We start from the raw sequence: 20,352 nt of genomic DNA on the forward strand, positions 1-20,352 counted from the left end.
TAAGAAAGGGGAAAAATAAGTTTCCTGAACATACAAAGTAATCTCAATTGTGCCAATATTTTCGAAGATATTTGAGGATTGCTACACACACAAATAATCAGCTACTTTGAAAAACACAGTCTCCTATGCAACAATCAGTCTGGTTTCTGCAAGGGAGAAACACAATAGCAGCTATTTCAGAAATTATGGATGAAACTTTAACAGCTTTTGAAGACAAAAATGTGGTATCACTGGTATTATATGATCTAAGCAGTTTATTCAATTGCATTCCTGTTGGCCTTCTGCTAAAGAAACTGCAGTTTTATGGGGTGTGTGGGAGCACATTAGCTGTAATGAGTTCTTGTTTAAGCAACAGGAAACAATTTGTCTCAGTCAAAAGTGTAACTTCCTCCTTGAAGAAAATCAGCTCAGGTGTTCCACAAAGATCTGTTCTCAGACCCTTCTTCTTCATTACAGCAATCAATGGTTTGCCTAATAACATAGCTCACTCTGTCAATTGTCTTGCTAATGATACAACACTACTTATCACACATCACAGAATTTCAGATCTGAATAGGATAGCAAAAGAAATTCTTGATATGGCCTTACACTGTTTTACAGCTAGTGAACTCCTGTGTAAGCCCAATAAAAACAGACAGCTCCTAACGGAATTGTCAAATGAAATAGAAAATAAGTCAGTAAAATTTTTAGGTGTTTACACCAACTCCTAACTCCACTGGGAGGAACATTTCAATCATGTATGTGAAAAAATATCTCAGGTGTCATACCTCATTTGGAAATTTAGTGACATTATGAGCTTGGATTATCTTAGATTACTGTTCCAGGCACATATGTCATATGGTCTGATTCTATGGGGACACTCCCTCGCATCAAGAATATTTTAAAAACACAAAAAAAGTCTTACACATATTGAGTAAAACAGATCGTATGGAGCACTGTTGTCCCCTTTTTCCACACTCAGAATACTCACAAGTATAAATTTACACATTTATATATTTGTGCTCCATATTAAAAATAATATTTCAGACTTTGTGGTTACAGGGGAAATTCATGAATGCAACGCCAGAGCTAAGGCTAATTTAGATATACCTAATCACAGGTCAGTCAGACTGAAATTCTCACAAAGTGAACACACTGAAAATTTTCAATAAATTATCAGTCTGTGTTTGGTCTACAGATCTAAAAATCTTAAAATGAACTGTCACCGACGGTTGTCAAATAACTCGTTCTACTGTATATAAGAATTCTTTGAGATACCTAAGGACAATAAGAGTATTTAACAAATTTTCCTATACTTTATTGTATTATTATATGCTGCATTTATGTCTTGTATAATTATATTCTGTGTACTCTAGCCAATTATTATGCACTGTGTTTATACCACACTGTATTATAGTATAGCTTATTGACACTAGTTGTTAGTTCCCCTATAGTGCATTTATTATTGCTGTACTTAATATATATACTAAAGTTTAATGACATTAGTTTATTTATTATTATGTATGTAGTATTAAATCCTGAATTATATTCTAATGATGAAACCTGTTTCTGACTTAATTATATTTATCTGTTCTTTTTCCACAATGTTTTTACAGATGTGAGAACATGATAAGTGCCAATACTAATTTCTTTCATGTATTTCAATGTCCATTTTTAAATCAATGTATAATGTATCTAAATTTAGAGACTTAATTTCATAATTTTGTGTTTACAGATACACAGAGAAGGCAAAATTTTTGTCAAAACTTTTCCGAGACAGGCCAAGGCCTCCAATGGAGGAGGCTATGTACTGGACAGAGTATGTTGTTAGGCACAAAGGTGCTCCCCACATGAGATCTGCAGCTCTGGATCTGACATGGTACCAATATCTGCTACTAGATGTCATTGCCGTGTTGTTGTTGGCAGTGATTGCAGTGATTTTTACGGCTGTGTTTCTAATTAGGACAGTTTACAGACTTGTATGCGGCAAAAGCAGTAAAGTGAAAAGTGGGGGGCAAAAGAAAGGTGTGAAAAAAGACTGAAACATTGTTACATTTCTGTCTGTGTAACACAGATGAACTTGTAAGTATGAAACTATTAAAATGTATCTGCTTCCATCATATTTTGAATGATCATATTTAATTACTTAAAATTTCAAACTGATCTTCACTATCAACAGTTAAACTGTTAGATATTTTAAGTGCTTGAAAACACACAGTTTTCTCTGAACTGCTTAGTACCATCTATTGCTCAATTTGATGTAGTAAAAGTGCTATTAAAGTCAGTGAAAGCTATGACAGGTAAGAGTTGATTTGTTATTTGTATGGATATAGCTTTAGATATAGATTTGTTTTGATTTGTATGGATATAATTATTGATTTTGTATTAATTTTCACATCTCATATTAATTTTCACATTCTAATTTTTCTGTACACCACAATCCAACCATAGATAAGTACATTAGATGTAGTTAAAGTAGAAGAAGTCGTATGACATATGTTTTCAATTTGCTAAATGAGAACCTATGATCTCCTTGGCAGGTTGCAGCTAAATTAGTTCTATTCTCAGCATTTTACACTGCCGAATTCTGAAGCAGACAGTTGTCATCACTAATTGTAAATGTGCTCAGATAACTTGGAACACTATAAAAGGGCAGGAGGATATCTACATCTTGTAATCATAAGCTGAAATGTAAAGGGCTGTCTTGAACAAAACACTTCCTCTTTCCTAAATAGCCAGTGTGTTTCCGAAAACAGTGATTTTCCATTGTCTGGAATTAAATCCTACACCTTTGCACACCCTCTTTTGGAGCGACAGCCTGTGCGACTCTGTCTGTCAGATTGTGATGTCATCCACAGTTCTATCCTCTTATCTCATCATCATACAACACAAACATATCACTGTATATACACATCACTCAGTCACTTACACACAACAGATGGTCTGCCTGTGTAGCTGAGCAATCAGTCACTGTGTGTGTCTCCTGTGCGAAGAACCCAGATTCGATTATCAGTAGTGCTGAGTATTTCTCACTGGCATGAGTGCTGAAATGGAGTGCACTCAGTCTTTTGAGGCCAATTGAGGGCCTATTCAAGTGAATAGTTGCCCCCACGTCAGGAGAGGTAACAATGTTCAGGATAACATGACAGGCAGTTGGCATCATGTGGTCCTCTAGGCCTGCTTGCAGAATTTCTCCCTCTTTCTTTTTTAGTTTAGTGGGAGAGAGTCTCAAAAAACAATTTTTAGAGCACTTTTGTTAACTGTGTAATGCACATCACCACTCGGGATATCACTGTGGTGCAAATTTATAACAATGCATGGAAGACTGAGGTGGCCATGTAAATAAAACTCTGAACCCAGTGTGTAGTAGGTGAAAGCAAAATAATGCAAACTTCAACCCAGACAGTATTATTATTTTCAGTTCTAAGATGCTAACAGTTAATTTTACCCCAAGAAACTGGCAGCGCATTTTTGAGGGTCCAAACAGAGTGGGGCCAGTGGAATGTTCTACACTGTATGTGCTGCCTATGATGTGAACCACCTCTGGACACTTCCCAATAACTGCTAGAAGAGTGATAATTCTCTGTAATGTCAGGAAACAGTTTAGCTTAGGCCCATTGTGAAGGCTGAAGACTTTGTACACAAAGTTGCTTTGTTGTTGTTGTTGTTGTGGTCTTCAGTCCTGAGACTGGTTTGATGCAGCTCTCCATGCTACTCTATCCTGTGCAAGCTTTTTCATCTCCCAGTACCTACTGCAACCTGCATCCTTCTGAATCTGCTTAGTGTATTCATCTCTTGGTCTCCCTCTACGATTTTTACCCTCCACGCTGCCCTCCAATACTAAATTGGTGTTCCCTTGATGCCTCAGAACATGTCCTACCAGCCGATCCCTTCTTCTGGTCAAGTTGTGCCACAAACTTCTCTTCTCTCCAATCCTATTCAATACTTCCTCATTAGTTATGTGATGTACCCATCTAATCTTCAGCATTCTTCTGTAGCACCACATTTCGAAAGCTTCTATTCTCTTCTTGTCCAAACTATTTATCGTCCATGTTTCACTTCCATACATGGCTACAATCCATACGAATACTTTCAGAAATGACTTCCTGACACTTAAATCAATACTGGATGTTAATAAATTTCTCTTCTTCAGAAACGCTTTCCTTGCCATTGCCAGCCTACATTTTATATCCTCTCTACTTCGACCATCATCAGTTATTTTGCTCCCCAAATAGCAAAACTCCTTTACTACTTTAAGTGCCTCATTTCCTAATCTAATTCCCTCAGCATCACCCGACTTAATTAGACTACATTCCATTATCCTTGTTTTGCTTTTGTTGATGTTCATCTTATCTCCTCCTTTCAAAACACTGTCCATTCCATTCAACTGCTCTTCCAAGTCCTTTGCTGTCTCTGACAGAATTACAATGTCATCGGCGAACCTCAAAGTTTTTATTTCTTCTCCATGGATTTTAATACCTACTCCAAATTTTTCTTTTGTTTCCTTTACTGCTTGCTCAATATACAGATTGAACAACATCTGGGAGAGGCTACAACCCTGTCTTACTCCCTTCCCAACCACTGCTTCCCTTTCATGTCCCTCGACTCTTATAACTGCCATTTGGTTTCTGTACAAATTGTAAATAGCCTTTCGCTCCCTGTATTTTACCCCTGCCACCTTTAGAATTTGAAAGAGAGTATTCCAGTCAACATTGTCAATAGCTTTCTCTAAGTCTACAAATGCTAGAAACGTAGGTTTGCCTTTCCTTAATCTTTATTCTAAGATAAGTCGTAAGGTCAGTATTGCCTCACGTGTTCCAGTGTTTCTACGGAATCCAAACTGATCTTCCCCGAGGTTGGCTTCTACCAGTTTTTCCATTCGTCTGTAAAGAATTCGTGTTAGTATTTTGCAGCTGTGAATTATTAAACTGATAGTTTGGTAATTATCACATCTGTCTACACCTGCTTTCTTTTGGATTGGAATTATTATATTCTTCTTGAAGTCTGAGGGTATTTCGCCTGTCTCATACATCTTGCTCACCAGATGGTAGAGTTTTGTCAGGACTGGCTCTCCCAAGGCCGTCAGTAGTTCTAATGGAATGTTGTCTACTCCAGGGGCCTTGTTTCGACTCAGTTCTTTCAGTGCTCTGTCAAACTCTTCACACAGTATCATATCTCCCATTTCATCTTCATCTACATCCTCTTCCATTTCCATAATATTGTCCTCAAGTGCGTCGCCCTTGTATAGACCCTCTATATACTCCTTCCACCTTTCTGCTTTCCCTTCTTTGCTTAGAACTGGGTTTCCATCTGAGCTCTTGATATTCATACAAGTCGTTCTCTTATCTCCAAATGTCTCTTTAATTTTCCTGTAGGCAGTATCTATCTTACCCCTAGTGAGATAGGCCTCTACATCCTTACATTTGTCCTCTAGCCATCCCTGCTTAGCCATTTTGCACTTCCTGTCGATCTCATTTTTGAGACGTTTGTATTCCTTTTTGCCTGCTTCATTTACTGCATTTTTATATTTTCTCCTTTCATCAATTAAATTCAATATTTCTTCTGTTACCCAAGGATTTCTACTAGCCCTCGTCTTTTTACCTACTTGATCCCCTGCTGCCTTCGCTACTTCATCCCTCAAAGCTACCCATTCTTCTTCTACTGTATTTCTTTCCCCCATTCCTGTCAATTGTTCCCTTATGCTCTTCTTGAAACTCTGTACAACCTCTGGTTCTTTCAGTTTATCCAGGTCCCATCTCCTTAAATTCCCACCTTTTTGCAGTTTCTTCAGTTTTAATCTACAGGTCATAACCAATAGATTGTGGTCAGAGTCCACATCTGCCCCTGGAAATGTCTTACAATTTAAAACCTGGTTCCTAAATCTCTGTCTTACCATTATATAATCTATGTGATACCTTTTAGTATCTACAGGGTTCTTCCATGTCTATAACCTTGTTTCATGATTCTTAAACCAAGTGTTAGTCATGATTATGTTGTGCTCTGTGCAAAATACTACCAGGCGGCTTCCTCTTTCATTTCTTAGCCCCAATCCATATTCACCTACTATGTTTCCTTCTCTCCCTTTTCCTACACTCGAATTCCAGTCACCCATGACTATTAAATTTTCGTCTCCCTTCACAATCTGAATAATTTCTTTTATTTCATCATACATTTCTTCAATTTACTACTCTGAAAAATAAGTGGTAAGCAGAGCTGTAACCAGGTGATACTGCACTCCCGTCACAAATGCCGAGACTGAGCAACTCCACCCCCTCCTCTCCCCCTCCGTCACCCCATTATAGACTACCTTACTACAGTTTTCTCTACATAGATCTATAATTTTGTAAGTATGTTGAATAAAAATGAAACACACAGAAACAGACTGTCCAGCGAGAGTTGATACAAGAACTATGTGGGTTATACATTCTAGCGCCACAAGAATTTTGGTGTAAATTCTAAAAACACTCAGCCTTCCACCGTCTCAAACACCTGATATTTTAGGTACGAGTGCAGGACAGCGAGGATGTTTCTACCGATCCACCTGTTTTCCATGTGCAGGTCGGAAGTTTGTTATTAGAAGACTGTAAGAGAGGTGAGTCACTGACGATGACAAGTGTTTGCCACCAGCTCCACAGAAGACGTGATGAAAACTCAAGTAATAATTATGTAGTATTCATTCATATGTGATTATTGTAGAAAAAGAGAAGAAAACAATTGACTATATACTTTTAACTTACTTCATGTCTTGGCTCTGCATGAGGCAGGACACATGTGATGTCCATAAATTATTGGATTGTTACAACCTATGATATTGTACTTGTGTTTTATCGCATCTGACATTGGCTTGCCGGAGTTTATATACTTATGTGAAAAAGAGTAAATGTTGGGAGTTGAAAATATCCACGAGTACACAAATAATTTCAAGAATAGAGAAGTAGCTTAATAAATTCCTGTAACCCGCTATAGTCTTTGGAGAAGAAGCTTTTAGTGACCAACGTAACTGCTTACCCAGAGAAGAGGATCGGCTGCACACAATACGTAAGTCAACTGCGAGAGACATGTGAGTCTTGCACCCCAGTACCACACTGTCTCATGTTGTCCGAAAAATGTTAGAATGATAAAACACAAGTACAATATCATAGGTTGTAACAATCCCATAATTTATGGACATCACATGTGTCCTGCCTCATGCAGAGATAAGACATAAAGTAAGCTAAAAGTATATAGTCAATTACTTTCTTCTCTTTTTCTACAGTAATCACTTTCACTAACACATCAAAGAATACTACATAATTATTCCTTGAGTTTTCATCACGTCTTCTGTGCCGATGGCGGCAAACACCTGTCGTCATCAGCGACTCACCCCTCTTACAGTCCTCTAATAACAAACTTCTGATCTGCACATAGAAACAGGTGGATTGGTAGAAACGTTCTCACTCTCCCGCACTTGTACCTAAAATATAGGGTGTTCGCGATGGTGGAAGGCAGAATGTTTCTACAATTTAGATCGAAATTCTTAGGCACTACATATCCCTCCGATTAGTGTGAATAAGCTATATTTTATTTATATTCATTGTGTACAAGAATGTCACACTAGGTAAGTCTTTAGCTTTTAACAATACAACGTTTGGCATGATGATTAGCAAAGTAACTTTAACTTTCAATCCATTAGCATGTTTTGGAGCTTCCTTTATGCTAGGATAAGGAAAACTACCTAATACATAAATAAAGGCTTCTACCAGTGGTCTTCCAATGCCTGGGCCTAAGCAATGCAGCTGATGACAAAACGATTATTGACACCAGAGAAGACAATGTTGTTTCGCTGCATACTGCAACAATGACTGTGAAACCCTGGTGAACCCACACCCTCTCTCAGCTTTGCAGTGCCACTGGAAGAAGACGCCAATATATAGCCGAGCAGAGGAATACTCACTGCAGTCAGTGATCAATGATTAACTTGACGGCATTGTGTTGGATAGGGTTCTAGTGTATATTATGTCTTATTCTCAATTTTAACTGTGAACATTATCTCTATGTACTTCAGGTGAAGAGGCTTGTTAATTGTCTGTATCAAGTGGTACTTAATATTCAGGGACAGCTATAAATACTTAGAACATTCCTGTGGAAATGGATTATACAAACTTAAGTAAATCTTCATAGCCGGCCGCTGTGGAAGAGTGGTTCTAGGCACTTCATTCCGGAACCACGCGGCTGTTACGGTCGCAGGTTCGAATCCTATCTCGGGCATGGATGTGTGTGATCTCCTTAGGTTACTTAGGCTTATGTAGTTGTAAGGCTAGGGGACTGATGACCTCAGATGTTAAGTCACATAGTGCTTAGAGCCATTTGAACCATTTTTTGAAATCGTCATAGCTATATTGTAATAAAGTTAACTAATAATCTACATGTTCTAGTTTCCACTCATTCTCCTTTCAGAGCGGTTAGAGAACCTGCCGTTGTACTGATGACTGTATTTTTTTGTCAGGTACAATAGATTCTACTGCAAGATTGAATACTCCGATGATGTTTTCACTTCTTCAAGAATATCTTCACCAGTAGTAGTTCCATTTAATGGCTGCTATGCTAACAATTCTTTCAATATGCTGAACTTCACATTTGCTCCACGTACAAAAATTGCTATTTCTGACAAATCAGTGGTCTCGTCCAAAGCAACTACAAAGCCTGCAAACACTATTCGCCATAACAGCAATTCGGTGAACACTGTTTGTCTCAATAAACTTATTTGTTCAAACTCTTTTTTTCCTTTATTCATACACAGTACGTGTGCAGTGTCCAAGAGACATTACCTTAAGAATTCAACTTCTGTAAAAGGTTTTAAGGATGTGGTATTTTTCCTACTCATTATAAAACTAGCTTTAACCAAATTGTCACACTGTATCCTACGTTTGGTAAACATTTGGTGTTGCTTGTCCAAATCTGAAATTACTACACTGTAAGAAAACAAATCTGAAAGAGATGCAAATCAGTAGATGTGATGTACAGGCAAACAAATGAATACAATTTCAGAAGAATTCATTGGTTTATTCAAGAGAACAAGCTTCACAAATGGACCAAACCAATAATGCGTCGGTCCACCTCTGCCCCTTAAGCGAGGAGTTGTTCGGCTTGCCATTGATTGACAGAGTTGTTGGATGTCCTACTGAGGGATATCGTGCCAAATCTGTCCAATAGGGGCGTTAGATCATCAAAATCCTGAGCGGGCTGAAGGATTGTGCCCACACTGCTCCAAACACTCTCAACTAGCGAGAGATCCGACGACCTCGCTGGCCGAGATACGATTTCGCAGCACAAAGGCAAGCAGTGCAAACTCTCACTGTGTGTGGGTGGCCATTATCTTGCTGAAATGTAAGCCCAGGATGGCTTTCTGTGAAGGGAAACAGAAGAGGATGTAGAATATTGTTGACCTACCACTGCACTGTAAGTGTACTGTGGATGTCAGCCATAGGGATGCTGCTGTGAAATGGAACGGTACCCCAGACCACCACTCCTGGTTGTTGGGCTGCATGGTGGGTGACAGTCAGGTTCATGTTCCACCGCCATATGGTGCGTCTCCAGACACGTCTTCGCTGGTCATCGGGCACGGACAGAGAGAGGGCAGAAAGAGGAGCAAGAGGAGATGGACAGACAGAGATGGGGTGAAGAAGATGGACAGAGAGGGGGAGAGGGGGTGATGGACAAAGACAGGGGGAGGAGGAGATGGACAGAGATGAGGGGAGGGGGGGGGGGGAGAGAAGGAGATTAGGATGTGTATCCAATTCCCACACATATCAGAAACGTGTGCTATCTCTTTTCTTTCTTTTCCATTCAACCAGGGTGAGCTACAACAAAGTGTGGCCAGGCACAGCTAGCTTATAATAAATCCATGCCTAGTAGCAGCCCCCTGTGGTGCTCAGTCAGGTCAACTGAAGTTGATGACAGTTTTCATTTTCTGCTACTTGCGAAGCAACTCAAATCGCTTGATACCGGCAAGTCTTCAGGTCCAGATTGTATACCGATTAGGTTCCTTTCAGATTATGCTGATACAATAGCTCCCTACTTAGCAATCATATACAACCGCTCGCTCACCGATAGATCTGTACCTACAGATTGGAAAATTGTGCAGGTCGCACCAGTGTTTCAGAAGGGTAGTAGGAGTAGTCCATCGAACTACAGACCTATATCATTGACGTCGGTTTGCAGTAGGGTTTTGGAGCATATACTGTATTCAAACATTATGAATCATCTCGAAGGGAACGATCTATTGATACGTAATCAGCATGATTTCAGAAAACATCGTTCTTGTGCAACGCAGCTACCTCTTTATTCACACAAAGTAATTTTATTTATTTATTTATTATCATCCCAATGATCACATTTATGATATAGGATTTGTCAGGGTACATTTTAACAACTATATAATATCTTTACAAAATTTGTATCTGTGCTGAATGCATATTAATCTATCTTATGTTTAATACAATATACAACTAATAAGTGTTTTTATAACATAATTTATTATGCACTGATGTAATTTCATTTGTCACATTAACTTAAACATATATTTTATACAGTTGCGCAAAGATATTCACTTATGCTGTAATAGCATTCGTCAAGCATGTGGTTGTTTAGAACAGTTTTAAATTTATCCTCATTTTCCAGCTCTTTGATATGTTTTGGTAGTGCATTAAAAAGTCTGATGCCTTGATTACATACATGTTTCTGGCTTCGGGTCCTTGTTACAGCTTGTATGTGGAGATCTTTACATTGCCGTGTATCGTAATTGTGGAAGTCTGTATTGGTTTTCATTTTGTCCGGATTTCTTTTGATCACCAACAGACATTTCAGAATGTATAATGATGGAATTGTTAAAATTTTCAATGCTTTAAAAAGGGGCCTACAATGTGTTTGAGGTGGGCTGTGGGTCATTATCCGAATAGCACATTTTTGTAATTTGAAAATCTCATTTAGACGACAATTTGTTTTTCCCCAGAATACTATCCCATAGGATGCAATGGACTGAAAATAGTCAAAATATACTAATCTGGTACAGTCATTACTACAAACTCTTGAAATTATTCTAAGCACAAAACATGCTGAATTTAGTTTTAGTGCTATCGACAGGGGATCTCAAGTTGATTCTGTATTTCTAGATTTCCGGAAGGCTTTTGACACCGTTCCTCACAAGCGACTTCTAATCAAGCTGCGGGCCTATGGGATATCGTCTCAGTTGTGCGACTGGATTCGTGATTTCCTGTCAGGAAGATCGCAGTTCATAGTAATAGACGGCAAATCATCGAGTAAAACTGAAGTGATATCAGGTGTTCCCCAGGGAAGCGTCCTGGGACCTCTGCTGTTCCTGATCTATATAAATGACCTGGGTGACAATCTGAGCAGCTCTCTTAGGTTGTTCGCAGATGATGCTGTAATTTACCATCTAGTAAGGTCATCCGAAGACCAGTATCAGTTGCAAAGCGATTTAGAAAAGATTGCTGTATGGTGTGGGAGGTGGCAGTTGACGCTAAATAACGAAAAGTGTGAGGTGATCCACATAAGTTCCAAAAGAAATCCGTTGGAATTCGATTACTCGATAAATATTACAATTCTCAAGGCTGTCAATTCAACTAAGTACCTGGGTGTTAAAATTACGAACAACTTCAGTTGGAAATACCACATAGATAATATTGTGGGGAAGGCGAGCCAAAGGTTGCGTTTCATTGGCAGGACACTTAGAAGATGCAACAAGTCCACTAAAGAGACAGTTTACACTACACTCGTTCGTCCTCTGTTAGAATATTGCTGCGCGGTGTGGGATCCTTACCAGGTGGGATTGACGGAGGACATCGAAAGGGTGCGAAAAAGGGTAGCTCGTTTTGTATTATCACGTAATAGGGGAGAGAGTGTGGCAGATATGATACGTGAGTTGGGATGGAAGTCATTAAAGCAAAGACGTTTTCCGTCGCGGTGAGATCTATTTACGAAATTTCAGTCACCAACTTTCTCTTCCGAATGCACAAACATTTTGTTGAGCCCAACCTACATAGGTAAAAATGATCATCAAAATAAAATAAAAGAAATCAGAGCTCGAACAGAAAGGTTTAGGTGTTCGTTTTTCCCACGCGCTGTTCGGGAGTGGAATGGTAGAGAGATAGTATGATTGTGGTTCTATGAACCCTCTGGCAAGCACTTAAATGTGAATTGCAGAGTAATCGTGTAGATGTAGATGTACTTTAGGGGTGTGTTGTCTGCACCGATGCCGAAGCGGAAGTACTTCTCCAAACGCGTGCCTTCAGGCTGGTGATCTGTTTCCCTCACTCTTCGAGCGCACATGGACCGTAACTTTGCTCTCAGAATTGGAAGCGTGTTTGTATTTGTTGTTCAAATTCAGTAGCGGGGAAATAGTGTTGCGCGTGCAGAAAACTTCCACTGGTCGGTATCACGAGATGCAAATCTGAGGGGAGCCGAGTGTCGACGGAGATATCCGAAAATTATTCCCGGGCGGTGTACAGTGTGTTAAATGTAAGACGGCTGATTTGTGACGGGGGTGCGGGGAGAGGAGGAAGCAAGCATTGGCGGGGGAGGGGGGAGGAGCCGAAGGGGGGGGGGGGGGGGGACAAGGCACGCCTACCAGTTGCAGTGCTGGCACTACAAACTGCGCGTCATGCTTACACGAAAGCAGACGAAAGGCTTGGAAGTAAATCTCGCTTTAAATGTTGTTCATAAACGAAACTGAAATAGTCATGTACATTAATATATATATATATAATGGAAGGAAACATTCCACGTCTAAGGTAAGTCTTTCCGCTCCCGGGATTGGAATGACTCCTTACCCTCTCCCTTAAAACCCACTTCCTTTCGTCTTCCCCTCTCCTTCCCTCTTTCCTGATGAGCCAACAGTTTGTTGCGAAAGCTTGAATTTTGTGTGTATGTTTGTGTTTGTTTGTGTGTCTATCGACCTGCCAGCGCTTTTGTTCGGTAAGTCACCTCATCGTTGTTTTAATATATATATATATAAATGAATGTAGGTATGTTTTTCTACTATGCGCTCACAAATCATGCAATGAAACTTTGGTGAGTTGTTCTCCGAACGCCCGAAAACAGTAATGGGCACTGTTTCTACAGTTAGGTCACCGTTTTATGTGTAGCGCAATTGATTAGGTAAAGGCTTGTCACGCGTTCGATTCCCACTATTCGCAATTTCTTTTTTTCATTTTATTTCATTCCCCGCAATGTTAAACTATTAATTATAAAATTTAAATATCCTTAAATAGGTCATATAGTATAAAGTTAACTGTCAATCTCTATACATAAAAATGAATGTATGTATGTCTGCCCTCTGTTCGTTCCCAAATCATTCATCCGATTGCGATGAAATTTTGGGGATTCCTTCAAAGTGATCACGAGCAAAATATCTGAAAGGGAAACTCACCTTTTCTTGCCAGGCGTTTGTGGTGATACGCCAGGATGATTCTTGGAAAACTGTTTGAATCTTCCAATGCTACGCATGCTTTGTCCTGTGTATGTAGCAGCTCTCACTGAAGATTTGTAAATGCGGTGAAGCAATTTTTTCTGCTCCCTTTCCCTTTCGCAGCATTCAATCACACGCAATATAATTTTGCGAACATCGCTACATAATACTGGTTTCCTTCTAACCGTAGGCATACCGGTAGGGGTTGTTGGCGACTCCCGAGATGGGCCAGCAACTGCCTCTTCACTCATTTTGATAATGTTTAGCACAACTGCACAATAAAAACACGCAGAAGAGTACAGCGCAAAACAATAACGAAGCAGACGACAATGGCTACCTTGTACAACACAGTCAGCTACATAATGTTGGCAGAAGTGTAAACTGCGTGCCTACCGAAGCCTCCCGATGTTTACCGACTTCTGCCGATTCAGGACTAGGGAGAGGTCTGCCATCTAAAAGTTTACACACTTTGTACAGCGTGAGCACCAGACTCTCCCTTGCCGAATTAATAGCAATGGCGGGCCGCCGGTTGTGCACCCTTGGTTTACACGATTATTCAGTTCAGATGAAAAGCGTATAGCTGTCTATAGGCGTAACAACTAAGAACTCCCGCAGTATTATTAAGCACTCGCAGAAGGCTTATTGTCGAATTCTTTTTATTTAGACAGTAGATTGCCATCACTTAAATTACCGATCCCGGTCAAAGACTCAGAAAATCTGGACATTTGAGTCAAATTGGGTTGTTTTCCCGGACACATACAGTCTTACGTAAGCCGGTGAATTGCATTATCGAGGTATAACGATTGCAGCACGGGGTTGTGGAGCGAGACGTACACTTGCGCAGTTGGTTTGCCTGCACATTTAACTTTCAGACGGGCGGGTGGCGGCGAGATGTATGCAGTCAGTGTTATTGTTATACTGAACATACAATTATAAGTATCAAATGCAGCTCAAGCAGTTTCGTTTGTATACCTGTGCGAGTGCGATTTGCAAAGGGAAGAGTAGGCGTCGACCAAGAGCGACTGAAGAACGTTTTAACGATTGAGGGAGTCTTTCACGAGTAGCTCCAAGAAAACTGCCTCAATTGAGAACGTCGACGGGAGACGTTCACACAGACCTGAAAGGCAGTTGCGTGGCGCGTATTGTTCTCACTACAGTCGAAAGCACGAAGCGAATTGCGACGGACATTCACGGCGGCGGCGGCAGAGTATAATAACATATGGAATTATTTTGTGGGGGAACTCTAGCTGTGTACATGACATATTAATACTGCAAAAAAAAGCTATTAGGATAATTACTGGTTCTGCATATAAGGCACACTGTAAACCATTGTTCTGTGAACAGAAAATCATGACTGTTATAAACTTTTACATATACTATGTTCTAATTTATACGAAGAAGAAATTACCAGAAACAAAAACCAGAGAAAATGTACACAGCCACAATACAAGAAGGAATAGGTGCCTCTATATTCCTTACCACAGGTTGTCAAAGTCACTCAACAGCTACGAAATCATGGGGTACAAATTATTTAATAAACTTCCTCAATCTGTTCAAGAATTACCTGAACAATTATTCAAACAAACAATTCATGACTGGCTAGTCCTCCACCCATTCTATGACATAAGAGAATTTATCAACTGTAATATAATACTATAATGTTAACAAGAAACCTGTTGTTTCTTTCAAACTATTAATTGTATTTTAGTATGTATATGACGTTGTCTATTGCTGTAATGGCCGAATAACAATAAAATTATTATTATTATTATTATTATTACAGCGTAATATTGGTGCGGCAAGGGGAGTCGCTGGCAGTCAGAGGGCGAGACGAGGACACAAGTTGACGCTCTTTGGAGAAAACATGGACGTGGCGGTAGTCCTAACACACCGAGGGAAGTCACGCGTCTGAGGGTTTCCGAAACGTGCAGTTGGGGCGCGATGTGGCCCTTCAGTTTATCTGCTGATCGCGAACTTCTAACGCAACGTGTTCCAACTCTCTTCGTTCCCAGCATCGACGTATTCACAAACTCGTTTCATGTCTTTAACGTACTGGACCATTATATTTCGAATTGTCAGCAGTGCCCAAAAGCCGAGACATACGGCGATCCGCTTAAGACTTACGTGGGACCGCTAAAAATAGGGACATTCCGTGAAAATCGTGGTGTCTGGCTACACTCGTGAGTTCAAAGGTCGCAAGAAGACAACAGCATACCATTTCTAATAAATCCATACCTAGCAGTCCCCTGTGACGCCAAAGTAACCGAGGTTGATAACAGATTCTCTTTTGTTTCTACTTTAGAGGAGTGGACATTGTGTCGGCACGGTGTTTCATTCCGTGCGCACTACAGCAACGTAGCCCAGCACTAAACAAATTTTCTGTACGGTTCTAATTAAAGTTCCAGTTTCTAAACGCTGCAGAACGAGAATAACGTAACATTTGAACAGCATAAAATTGGTGCAGGGGAAAACGTTGCGGAACAAAATACAGGGTTATTACAAATGATTGAAGCGATTTCACAGCTCTACAATAACTTTATTATTTGAGATATTTTCACAATGCTTTGCACACACATACAAAAACTCAAAAAGTTTTTTTAGGCATTCACAATTGTTCGATATGTGCCCCTTTAGTGATTCGGCAGACATCAAGCCGATAATCAAGTTCCCCCCACACTCGGCGCAGCATGTCCCCCATCAATGACTTCGAAAGCATCGTTGATGCGAGCTCGCAGTTCTGGCACGTTTCTTGGTAGAGGAGGTTCAAACACTGAATATTGAAAGGTGGCTACACTGAGCCACAGCGCCAGAGAGTTTTGTTTCGCCGCCTCCACTGGCAGTGATTATCGAGAAGTAGCGGAGTGGAGTGCTTGTTAAGAACTCGTAGTAGTCAGTGCTTGCTGAGATGCTGTAGTGAAGAGTGCTTGTCGAGATGTGGCAGTAGTCAGTTCTTGTTGAGATGTGGTAGTAGCGAGTCGGTGTCGAGATATTGTAATGATTAGAGTGATTTTCATCAATATAAATTAAGGTAACAAACTCCTTTACTTTTTTTTCTCATTATTTCAATGTCCTGAATAATGCGTCATTACAGGTTCAGTCAACAAAGCATCTGGCTTGTGTTCTTGTATTAGAGTGTAACTCTGGTTTTCTTGCGCAATTATAGTATTTCTAATTTTTTTTATCACGTCAGTATAAATGGTATTTGAAATTTCTTGTCTTATTGAAGAAGAACCGTGCCAGATGTGTACGTTGAGTCATACTTCCGCACACAGAACAGTTATACTTGCGCTTTGGTTTCGTACGTTTTATAGTTGCTGGGGACTTAATTAATTAATTGTGTTAACGAAAATTTTCATTTCATTCTTTGTTGTTGTTCTATGCAGTCAGATTGCGTAATAATACTAGTCAGGGCCAACCGTTTACCAGACACAGCGTAATCGGACATACAGCTACCAAAAATAAAAATGATTTTCAAATATAATAATTAAGCCCCCATGCAATATTTCACGTAACCCCACAGAAAGAAATCGCATGGGGTTAAGTCGGGAGAGCGTGGAGGCCATGACATGAATTGCTGATCATGATCTCCACCACGACCGATCCATCAGTTTTCCAATCTCCTGTTTAAGAAATGCCGAACATCACGATGGAAGTGCGGTGGAGCACCATCTTGTTGAAAGATGGAGTCGGCGCTGTCGGTCTCCAGTTGTGGCATGAGCCAATTTTCCAGCATGTCCAGATACACGTGTCCTGTAACGGTTTTTTTGCAGAAGAAAAAGGGGCCGTAAACTTTATACCGTGAGATTGCACAAAACACGTTAACTTTTGGTGAATTGCGAATTTTCTGCACGAATGCGTGAGGATTCTCTACCGCCCAGATTCGCACATTGTGTCTGTTCACGTCACCATTAAGAAAAAATGTTGCTTCATCACTGAAAACAAGTTTCGCACTGAACGCATCCTCTTCCAAGAGCTGTTGCAACCGCGCCGAAAATTCAAAGCGTTTGACTTTGTCATCGGGTGTCAGGGCTTGTAGCAATTGTAAACGGTAAGGCTTCTGCTTTAGACTTTTCCGTAATATTTTCCGAACTGTCGGCTGTGGTACGTTTAGCTCCCTACTTGCTTTATTTGGCTACTTCCGCGGGCTACGCGTGAAACTTTCCTGTTTCTTCGCTCACTGCAGGCCGACCCGTTGATTGCCCCTTACAGAGGCATCCAGAAGCTTTAAACTGCGCATACCATGGCCGAATGGAGTTAGCAGTTGGTGGATCTTTGTTGAACTTCGCCCTGAAGTGTCGTTGCACTGTTATGACTGACTGATGTGAGTGCATTTCAAGCACGACATACGCTTTCTCGGCTCCTGTCGCCATTATGTCTCACTGCGCTCTCGAGCACTCTAGCGGCAGAAACCTGAAGTGCGGCTTCAGCAGAACAAAACTTTATGAGTTTTTCTACGTATCTGTAGTGTGTCGTGACCATATGTCAATGAATGGAGCTACAGTGAATTTATGAAATCAATTCAATCATTTGTAATAGCCCTGTAATAATAATAATAATAATAATAATAATAATGTTGTTGTTGTTGTTGTTGTGGTCTTCAGTCCTGAGGCTGGTTTGATGCAGCTCTCCATGCTACTCTATCCTGTGCAAGCTTTTTCATCTCCCAGTACCTACTGCAACCTACATCCTTCTGAATCTGCTTAGTGTATTCATCTCTTGGTCTCCCTCTACGATTTTTACCCTCCACACTGCCCTCCAATACTAAATTGGTGATCCCTTGATGCCTCAGAACATGTCCTACCAACCGATCCCTTCTTCTGGTCAAGTTGTGCCACAAACTTCTCTTCTCCCCAATCCTATTCAATACTTCCTCATTAGTTATGTGATCTACCCATCTAATCTTCAGCATTCTTCTGTAGCACCACATTTCAAAAGCTTCTATTCTCTTCTTGTCTAAACTATTTACCGTCCATGTTTCACTTCCATACATGGCTACACTCCATACAAATACTTTCAGAAATAACTTCCTGACACTTAAATCTATACTCGATGTTAACAAATTTCTCTTCTTCAGAAACGCTTTCCTTGCCATTGCCAGTCTACATTTTATATCCTCGACCATCATCAGTTATTCTGCTCCCCAAGTAGCAAAACTCCTTTACTACGTTAAGTGTCTCATTTCCTAATCTAATTCCCTTAGCATCACCCGACTTAATTCGACTACATTCCATTATCCTCGTTATGCTTTTGTTGATGTTCATCCTATATCCTCCTTTCAAGAGACTGTCCATTCCGTTCAACTGATCTTCCAAGTCCTTTGCTGTCTCTGATAAAATTACAATATCATCGGCGAACCTCAAAGTTTTTATTTCTTCTCCATGGATTTTAATACCTACTCCGAATTTTTCTTTTTTTTCCTTTACTGCTTGCTCAATATACAGATTGAACAACATCGGGGAGAGGCTACAACCCTGTCTTACTCCCTTCCCAACCACTGCTTCCCTTTCATGTCCCTCGACTCTTATAACTGCCATCTGGTTTCTGTACATAATAATAATAATAACGATAATTTTACCAATAGATGGTGCTGTAAGCGTCTTAATCCAAATGGGGTCGGCTGCAATTGACAGATGAATCGCGATGCGACAGTTGTGGTTGAGTCGCACATTACGCCATCGGTGCTGTTCAGAGTACATGACTCCACAAGTTCGGCAGTCAGCAGTTGTGGCACTGTTTGATAGATAAGCTCATCCACCACGGCAAGCTCGTACCACAATGGGTGGACAAAAAATCGGTTTTAATTGAAGCCAAAAACCGTGTAAAAAGCAGAATGACATCGGTTTCTAATTGTCTGAAGACTGTCGCAGGACATGTTCAGTACGCCGTCCAGCGTTTTCTACCACAAGTTGAGATCGAGAAACGGCGTGTCCCACAACAGATCGGAGTGCCTCGGGGATCACGTTCAGAATGCGTTGCGTATTGCGTACCTTCAGTGCAGCTATGTTCGGAACTGGAACACTGAACTCATATCTTAGAGATAACCCCACAGCCAGAAGTCACACGGATTAAGATCAGCTGATCTGGGCGGTCAGGCTATAGGGAAATGACGGCTGATAATTCTAGCATTTCCGAAATATCACTGCGGCAGCCGCTTCACAATGTGCGGGGGAGCGCCCTCTTGCCTAAAAATGATCCTGCGCACACACCCACGCTGTTGGAGGGTTAGATGACGTTGGTGGGCAAAAGACTGTCACAGCGTTTGCCAGTGATGGTAAAAGGCAACAGGATCCACAGGACTCATCTCCTCGAAGAAAAATATGGCCCTAAGATAAAAGACGCAGTCAACCCACACCACACAGTCACCTTTGCAGAAAGAAGTGGTACCGGTTGATGTACGTGCGGATTTTCGTTGCCCATATTATGCACTTCTGCGTACTGGGATGTCCTTGGAGATAGAAATGGGCTTCTTCTGTGCACAGAATGTTCCATAGCCATTCATCGTCCACTTCCATCGAGCAAGAAATTCCAGAGGGAACATTTGTCTCACTGCCATATCAGTGGGAAGCTCCTGAAAACGGATGATTTTGTATGGATATCTATATAGTGAGTTTCGTGGGATTTTATGCAACGTGCTCGCAGGCATGTCCAACGTTCGGGCAGTTCCCCGTGTACTGCACGTTTGCACACCACCGCTCGACGCCTCCTGCAATGCTGTGGCCACATCTTCCACAGATGTCGGATGAACTGCTTTCCTCCCTCTGCCACATTGCACTTCAAAAGGATCTGTCTTTCCGAATTTCGTAATCATTTTCTCCTAACCCTTGGCGAGTGTCCGGAATTTCAGCAGGACTACTGGTGCACAGTCACTGTTCTTGTAAAAGAGCATTGTCAGCAGCGCGCAATTGTTT

General features: G+C 40.7%; 1 protein-coding gene across 1 annotated transcript in view; it reads left to right on the plus strand.

The window, feature by feature from the left end:
• Positions 1–2,101, plus strand: part of LOC124711419 (UDP-glycosyltransferase UGT5-like) — a 146,281-nt gene extending 144,180 nt beyond the window's left edge. Inside the window, exon 6 of the mRNA XM_047241481.1 lies at positions 1,715–2,101. Coding sequence (XP_047097437.1) covers positions 1,715–2,021 — 307 coding nt within the window. The 3' untranslated portion in view covers positions 2,022–2,101. The remainder of the gene's footprint in view (positions 1–1,714) is intronic.
• Positions 2,102–20,352: the final 18,251 nt, after the last annotated feature.

The sequence above is a fragment of the Schistocerca piceifrons genome, chromosome 8, assembly GCF_021461385.2.
Source record: "Schistocerca piceifrons isolate TAMUIC-IGC-003096 chromosome 8, iqSchPice1.1, whole genome shotgun sequence".
In the NCBI taxonomy this organism is placed as follows: domain Eukaryota; kingdom Metazoa; phylum Arthropoda; class Insecta; order Orthoptera; family Acrididae; genus Schistocerca; species Schistocerca piceifrons.